Here is an 8,953-nt window from a genome sequence, read left to right on the forward strand (position 1 = left end):
AACAACCTAGAACTAAGGAAAAAATTTCCTGACAGTGAGAACAATTAATCAGTGGAACGACTTGCCTCTAGAAGTTGTAGGTGCTCCATCACTGGACGATTTTAAGAAGAGATTGGACAACCATCCATCTGAAATGGTATAGGGTTTCCTGCCTAAGCAGGGGGTTGGACTAGAAGACCTCCAGGGTCCCTTCCAACTGTGTTATTCTGTCATGCAAATAGTTTTAGTTTAGCAAGATTTCTGCCTATAGAGGAGGCACAGAAAAAAAAAATCCCTGCTTAGAAGAATCCACAGCGTCTTTCTTGGGTTTTGAAGCCTGGCACTACAGTATATGAATTCAGAGTACAATGGAATAAAATATAATATACGGTATATCCGATATCATATATTAGTTAGTTCATAACGGGTGTCCAGCTCAATGTTTTAATTAGCTCTTGGCTCATGGGAATTCATTGCATGCCTTTAGAAATGCAGGTGCAATATATAATTTCACTTATTGGAAACTGATCTAAGCCAGGAGAGCCAAAAGAATGCCTCTGGATCACACATGCCCTACCCCCTAGGATCCTTGAGGATGGGGAGATTAAAAAAAACCTAAGGATTTATTTTCTTATTCTGTAGCATTGCAGTATATTAAAAGTACAATGGATGTTTGCAACTAGCATGTATTTATGACCGTTGCAGCATCCCATTTTAACAAGCAAAGTTAATAGGGGAAGCCGGATTTGCTTAATGAGTATGTAATTCATGTAAATTAACAGCTGCCGTGATTTGCTTAACAGCTATGGCAAAGAAGGTCGTAAAATTGTCCGTGCTCACTTAACAACCATCTTGCTTAGCAATGGAAAGTCCTGGTTGTCAGTTAAGGACTGTATGTGTACAGCAGCTACCAGATTTGGGCTGCAGAAATTGAGATGACCACTAGACAGCAGCAAAGAGCCGCTATTTTGCTCCACGTCTCTGCTGCCGCCTAGAGCTTATTTGGATTTTTGCAGCTCAGATCGAGTACAACTCAGTTCTGAAGCTTTTGGTACTTGTTTCAAACGTTTCAACACACTTGCGAAAGCAGCAATTTCTTTTCAGGAAAAACAAATCCTTTCGAATGCGTCTTTGATCCTGCAAATCAGCTGTTTTCTTCTCTTGACCTCAGGAGGGAAGCCCATTTTGAGCTAAACTATTTAAATGCAGAGTCGTGAACTGGGTTATGCATCTCATTTTTACTTGTGAAGGGGAACCTGAAAATTTAAGACAAGCAAAATAAGAACCGGGAGGGCAAATTGTTCAAGATTTTCTGGTTGTTGCCCAAACTAGATCTACAATCTTGAACGCAAAAAGTCTCATTGTTGACATTTAGTGGTTACCATTTTGTCAGCTCAGGTATGTTAGACTTATTTGGTGTCTCAGATTTGAAATATCAGTCATACGGTCATTTAAGCCAGTTTCATTATTCTCTAGAGCTATATGGACAGAACAGGGACGCGGTGGCTCAGTGGGTCAGGACGCTGAGCTTGTCGATCAGAAGGTCGGCAGTTTGGCGGGTCGAATCCTGAGTGCCGCGTAGCAGAGTGAGCGCCAGTTACTCGTCCCAGCTTCTGCCAACCTAGCAGTTCGAAAGCACATAAAAATGCAAGTAGAAAAATAGGGACCACTCCGGTGGGAAGGTAACAGCGTTCCGTGCGCTTTTGGCGTCTAGTCATGCCGGCCACATGACCACGGGGACGTCCTCGGACAAGCGCTGGCTCTTCGGCTTTGAAACGGAGATGAGCACCGGCCCCTAGAGTCGGAAATGACTAGCACGCATGTGCGGGGGAACCTTTACCTTTACCTATATGGACAGAAATGTTTAGTATTTTTTCATGGTAGACCCAGGTTTAATCTCAGAATTTGTAAACTTCAATTGTAGTTCCTAGCAGAGTCATATGCCACCAGGACTCTACCTTGTTTGAGATACATGCTCATTAACCATGTTGACTGGGGATGATGGAAATCAGGGGTGTTTGGAGGCAAAAAAAGGGCAAGTTGACACCCACAACCATGATCAAGGACCTAATCTTTTCTTATGTGCATCAAGAGACATGTAACCAGAGGTGGGGATGTTCCCACTTCCAGGCTAATTCTGTTGATATCCAACAAATTCTATTGTGGAGACACCAAAGAGATCCTTCAGAAGAACCACATCCAACTGAAATAAAGAAGAGATAATTCTGCCTATTCATATGACAGCTGAGTTTTCAAGTTGCCCAGCAAGTTTCAGAAAGCAAAGTCCACTTAGAAAAGGCCAAGCATGTGGTTTCTTTCCATCCAACCATCCCCTCCTTTTAAATTATGATTTTTCTGGAAATGAACAAAACCTTTGGTCTTACTTGCCTTGCTCTGCCTTTGGCTACTTACGGTGCATTATGAAATCTGAGCACAACCATTTTGTCACAGAGTAGCAAGGGCAATAGCACTTAGGTTTACATACTATTCCATGTAAAACTGCAGCCCTCTCTAAGCAGTTTTACAGAGTCAGCGTGTTCCCCCCCCCAACAATCTGGGTCCTCATTTTACTGACCTTGGAAGGATGGAAGGCTGAGTCAACTCTGAGCTGGTCAAGATTGAACTCCAGACTGTGGGCAGAGTCAGCCTGTAAATACTGCATTCTAAGCATTGTGCCACCTTGGTAACTGAAGGTGACAGGGAGTTTTATCACATTACATGTAGAGGACACAAGATTGTGAAGGCTGCATGGATCATTTTAGCCAGACAGTCATCCCCTCCAATTCCTTTGCCTTAAACTAGGACCGCACGACCCAACCCCACCAATCCTGATCTCCTGATCAGGAGACCCATAGATTCCCTGAAACCAGGTGAATGATCACAGACATGCTATACAATTTTTATGGATGGAGTGGCTCACCTGTATGGAAACACTGCTATAAGATCCTCCGATGACCCCCACAATGAGTAACGGGGTGTTTTCTTGAACCGCATATGAGCCATCAGGACACATGTACTCTGCTTCATCCACTTTAGTCAAAGAAGCCCTGACAAACTCCAGGGACTGTTCCAAAGCGTAGGTGTCTCGTGAGCAAGTATCCAAAATATGAACTCCAAGCTTAATCCCTGGGAGCAAGTGGCTGTCCCTGTTGATCTCGTCAATGGCAAACAGCATGGCCTCCAGCCTTTGGATGCCTCGGTCTTCATTGATTCTTCCACATTCTTCGGCACCAGTGCCCTTTTCTTTGATTGGGAAGAGCCCTCCCAGCACCAGGTCTCCTTCGATTTTAATTTCTTTCCTTAAAAAGTTATGGTCACCTAGAGAAAGGAAGAGACTTTTGGAGAACAAAGCCAGCGCCAGCACAGGAAGCTTTGCCAACATCTTCCCTGGTCCTCTTCCGCCAGCTCTAAGAAACCTTGGTAGAAACGATAGAGGTCTTCATTCTCTCCAACACGTAACTGCGCAGGACGAAGAGCCGTCCCATTGAGAAGGAAGGAACAAGCCAAGTGGAGCTTCTGTCAGGTGCCTGCGGAGATGGAAAAGGGTTAGAAAGAGGGTGAAATTTTGAAACAGTGCTTCTTCATGGCAAGCTTGGATTAAGTTCTCTAATGGTGATATGACAATGACAGGAGGACTATTCTTATTGGTCTGAAGTCCTCCTGAAAATGGGATGCAGTGGCTTTGCACGGATGGCCAAGCTCCCCTGATTTGCCACTCTTAGACAAGATGCTGAGTGGGTAATGACAGACCAGGTTATTGTGCACACAAACTCGGTGTATTTTGAACCATTTGAAAGATCCCAAAGGTGCTTTTCCAAAAGGCAACTGGACTTTTTTTTATTATTCCCGGAAGACATTTCGCTTCTTATCCAAAAAAACCTTCTTCAGTTCTTCTTCAAAGCATGAAAATATTTCACTTCAATGTTTTAATATAGTTTTGATGCTTTCATCTATCATGTTTCACACAAGTCAAATCAAAATTTATTTGTTGTCTGAGTTTAAACACAACAAAAAAAGACCAACAATACATTAAAGTTAATAGAATTATCTATCATCTCTCTCTCTCTCTCTCTCTCTCTCTCTCTCATCTCTATCTATCATTCTATTTCTCTATTTCTCTATCTGTCTGTCTGTCTGTCTGTCTGTCTGTCTATCTATCTATCATTTCTACAGTATATCATCTAGTAAAAAATAATTTTTTTAAAAAAGTAAGAGATTTTACATCTGCAATATTATCTGTCTCCATCTTCCAGCATTTGGTTTGGCTCCTTTTACAGTGAACTGGTGCCATTCTGACAATGAGGTAAGCATCACAGTTTAAGTATGGATCTTAACCCATTGCAGCTACAGTTTTTATGTACTTTGAAGGAAATTGAGATAAGGTATATACTTCTGCTCCTGCCCCAGCAAAGGTCAAATTGAAATCCCAAGGACTGGAAATTTCAATTTGGCCTTTGCTGGGGCAGGAGCAGAAGTATATACCTTATCTCAATTTCCTTCAAAGTACATAAAAACTGTAGCTGCAATGGGTTAAGATCCATACTTAAACTACTTTGTTGACAAAGGCTGTGATTTATACATGTGGTGTCCTTTGAACATGCTGGTCTGAATATTAAAAGAATGTAAAATGATTTCCAAATTCATAGGACTTAGTTGGAGAACAATAAATTCTATAAAAAGCAATAAAAATATGAATAAGTTATACAAAGGAGATACAAAGAAACATCATAACTCTTATGCCAAGAATCAGAAAGTCTGCTCCAGCAGAGGATGGTGATGCATTTATAATATATAACTTTATGGAAATAAGGCATATGAAAGATGACTGTAGGATTGTGATTCAAATCTAAATTCAATCAATTTTCTAGACTGGTACCTTCAAATTTTGTTGGGACGGTAATGGATTTTCTACCAACTAGTGTAATTGCACATGGGCATGTTCTACCTCCCATATAGTATTTTATTCTGCCCTGTGAACCGCCCTGAGTCCTCAGGGAGAAGGGCGGTATACAAATATTATTAAATTAAATTAAATTAAATTAAATTCATGATCCTAATGCCAGCTTAGATGATGGCACGTGGCCTTCAAAAAGATGTTCTTTTGCTGTAGTCTACTTCACAGAATTGCCTTGAGAGTAAATGAGAGGGACAACAGTGTTCGGTCAATTATGGGCATCCCATACAAACCATGATTACATCACTGACGACATGATGTCGGTGAGACCCATAGGATTCCGTCACTGACACAATGAGATCATGATAGACATCACCTCACTTCTGTGCATTGTTGAGGCTGAAGATTCAGAAAACAACCCTTTCTGATGCATAAATTCCTGCATAAACCTACTCAAATGTACACTGTGTTGTATCCAATGGAGTTTAGTGAGTATTTAAATGAGAAAAATCAAAGCTGTTATGTCATCTGATTATAGAGAATCTGCTGGGCATTAGAGAAGTAACTTCAGCAAATTAGCGTAAATTTAACACACTCGTTCACACACACACACACACACACACACACACACACACACACACACACGGACAGTAATTATTTCATTGCACAATTGTTGCCCCTCAGTCTTCATTCTCACTGGTGCGTGATGTCGCAGTTAATAGAACAAATGTTTGGCGAGCGAGCAGAAGCCACAGCAAATTACATTGCGTGATTAGTTTGATTATTTTAACAGCTTTGTTGCACGCAGCCTGACAATCGCTAAAACTGTGGCAGGCGTTAAAAAAATAATAATAATACAGCATGATTGATTGCGGATTCCACTTGCTTGCTTGTATGTTGTAATTGTTCATGTCACAAGAGCACATCGGCAACAAGTGCTGCAGCTGGTTATAAATCTCTGGAAAGTCTTTTTAAAGGACTGTATTGATTTTCCTGTGTCTACACGTTCTCACGGACATTTCTCCGGGGTAAAAAGCCAAGAGTAAAATTGATGTAGATAAAATACTGTCCTGTTTGTTAAGGTTAGTAAAGTGAAAGTCTATTAAAAAAATTAGAAGGAAACCAAGTTTAGGCACCAACTGCCTAATGTTACAGGCTACCTTATGCTTAATTTCTTTGGACAATATTTCACTTTACGTAATTTATAGGATCTAGCTTAGAGATTGGGATCAGTGAGAATGTCTTGTCCAGGATGCTATTACATGAACTTCTCGTAGGTAATTTGTGAAGTGCATCAAATCACTGCATGACTCCTGCAGACTGTGTGGTGCAATGTTTTCCATCTCCACCTGTCTGGTTATGGTTGACAGCTCTTCCAAGGATGCTTACATGATATCTTTGATCCTGTCCATCTGTGGTCTTCTTCTTCGTCTCCTTGTCTCAACCTCACCAAGTCAGTTCTTTCTTCTAGCGTGTACTATGTCCATAGAATAATAGAATTATAGATCTGGATGTCTAAACTAACAAATCTAAACTTAAACATCTTTTCAAGTCTATGCTTGGGCAGCTGAAACGAAGAGAAACTGACCTCCTTCCTTGGTTATACTAGTGCAGGGGTAGGCAACCTTGGCTCTTTTATGACTCGTGGACTTCAACTCCCAGAATTCCTGAGACAGCCAGGCTGAGGAGAAAGAGAGAGGTTTCCAAGCTGAGCCATGCCGGCTCAGGAATTCTGGGAATTGAAGTCCATGAGTCATAAAAGAGCCAAGGTTGCCTACCCCTGGTATAGTTTCCTGCCTGAGCAGGGGTTTTTATTTATTTTTATTTTAATTCCATTTATATCCCGCCCTTCTCCGAAGACTCAGGGCGGCTTACAAGCATAGCAGTAGCCTTCATTCTATGTATATGTCTGCTTATTAGGGCTTTCACACACACCCCAAGCAGCATTATTACAAAGTCAGCTTAATTGCCCCCCACAATCTGGGTCCTCATTTTACCTACCTCGGAAGGATGGAAGGCTGAGTCGAGCCTGGTGGAATGCGAACCTGCACTAATTGCAGGCAGCTGGTGTTACTTAAGGAGGCATTAGCCCACTGCTCCAGCAAGGCTCTTTTTATGTATCAATGCCTCTTGGGATCCGGTATTGCTAATTTCCAATTTTGAAAAAGGACACAAGAGAAGGCATTGCTTCTAAGCAAAGGGACAGAATAAACAATCCAGGTTTTAGCTGGATCAACGCTCTGTTAATGAAAATACCTAAAAGGACTGCCAGCTGGTATGTATTACTTTCTGCCACAGAACAGCTGTGTCTCTCCAACTTCAACTGTGCTGACTCAGGAATTCTGGGAGTTGAAGTCCGTGAGTCATAAAAGAGCCGAGGTGGCCTACCCCTGCCCTATACCATTTCAGGCAAATGGCTGTTCAGACTGTTCTTAAAAGCCTCCAGTATTTGAGTACCCACAACTTCTGGAGGCAAGTCGTTCCGTTGGTTAATTGTCCACATTTTCAGGAAATTTCTCCTTAGTTCGAAGTTGCTTCTCTCTTTGAATAGTTTCCATCCATTGCTTCTTGTCCTGCCTTTGGGCGCTTTGGAGAATAGGTTGAGCCCCTCTTCTTTGTGGCAGGCCTTCAGATATTGGAACATTGCTATCATGTCCTCACTAGTCTTTCTTTTCACTAGACTAGACATACCCAATTCTTGCAACTGTAGAAAGAAAGAAAGAAAGAAAGAAAGAAAGAAAGAAAGAAAGAAAGAAAGAAAGAAAGAGGGAGGGTGGGAGGGAGGGAGGAAGGAAAGGAAGGGAGGGAGGAAGGAAGGAAAGAAGGAAGGGAGGGAGGAAGGAAGGAAAGAAGGAAGGAAGGAAGGAAGGAAGGAAGGAAGGAAGGAAGGAAGGAAGGAAGGAAGGAAGGGAGCTTACCACCTCAGCTAGCAATGTGTTGATATGTGGAAATGTTTAACGTTGTATGCTACCTGGAGTCACTGTGAGTTGGGCAATTATATAAACTGGTTTAATAAATAAGCAAGCAAATATGGAAATCTTAGCCTGAAAAATTGTTATCGTTACCAAGTTTTGCATAAAGTTTTAAAGAAAACTTTGAAAGCCCTCCTCAGATCTAACATCAGCCAGAAGACAAATATCTTTTTTCAAAAAAAAACAACAACTCAAAAAACGTCAACATTTCAACATAGGCACTATGTTGAAGATATTAATAGAAGTGTAATATAGCTGAATTAAATATAGCTACCACATGTTAAAAATTTAATCTAATTCTTGCAATCAGTGCCAGGACGGTTTTAGAGATGCTGACGAGGCCCTTCATTCTCAGACCAGCTTCTAAATATTAGCTGATGCCATTCAAGTTTAATAAATGCTATAATTGATTAATCCATAGCTAGACAGGCTAGCCCCAATGTGTAGACATTTCTGATGAAATTTTGTATTTGGTCACGGGAAGCTGTTTCTCTAAAGTGATGTAGAACAGTTTTCACTGAAAGAGAATTCTATTGTCAGCTTGTGCTGCAAATGTAATTTTTTTCCCCGTGAAATCAGAGTCAGACTGACCATCGTGCTGCTGATGACTTTATGGGTCCTAACATCTCCATTTAATTACTCAGAAGGCCATCAGAGTGAAATCCAAGCATTGGAGGTTGACCTTTGCAGCGGGGAAACTTACCAAGAAATCCTTGCCTATCGACTTCTCTGCATGGATTTCACAGTTGGTGGTTGGGGACTGTAGGGGTAAGGAACCGGCAGTTGCTCCTCAACACACAAACATTCACTGAACAACTGTTTGGAATTTGTTTATTTGTTCACTGTATTCCTATGAGTTCTATAGCCGTTCATCTCAGTAAGTTACAGTGGCCTTGGGGAAAAAGTGACTTTATGACCCATCCTTGAACGGCTGCATGATCCTGCAGTCACGTGACTGCAATTTGGGCGCTTGGCAACCAGCTTGCATTTACAAGAATTACACTGTCTTACGGCCGCGATTGGCAGCCAACATTGGATAAGCAAAGTCAATTGCTTTTGAGTCAGAGTCACAACCACCATGGTAAAAAATAGTTGTATATTCAGGTCT

The 8,953-nt window shown here is 41.5% G+C and overlaps 1 protein-coding gene across 2 annotated transcripts in view; it reads right to left on the reverse strand.

Moving 5' to 3' along the window:
- The window catches only part of GRM3 (glutamate metabotropic receptor 3), a gene marked incomplete at its 5' end in the record, with an annotated part of 38,055 nt that extends 34,694 nt beyond the window's left edge, over nucleotides 1-3,361 (reverse strand). For both annotated transcript variants that reach the window (XM_083366255.1, XM_083366254.1), the window contains one exon: nucleotides 2,900-3,361. In XM_083366255.1, the coding sequence (XP_083222381.1) occupies nucleotides 2,900-3,361 (462 nt within the window). The remainder of the gene's footprint in view (nucleotides 1-2,899) is intronic.
- Nucleotides 3,362-8,953: the final 5,592 nt, after the last annotated feature.

Source organism: Vipera ursinii (genome assembly GCF_947247035.1).
Source record: "Vipera ursinii genome assembly, chromosome: 6".
Classification (NCBI taxonomy): domain Eukaryota; kingdom Metazoa; phylum Chordata; class Lepidosauria; order Squamata; family Viperidae; genus Vipera; species Vipera ursinii.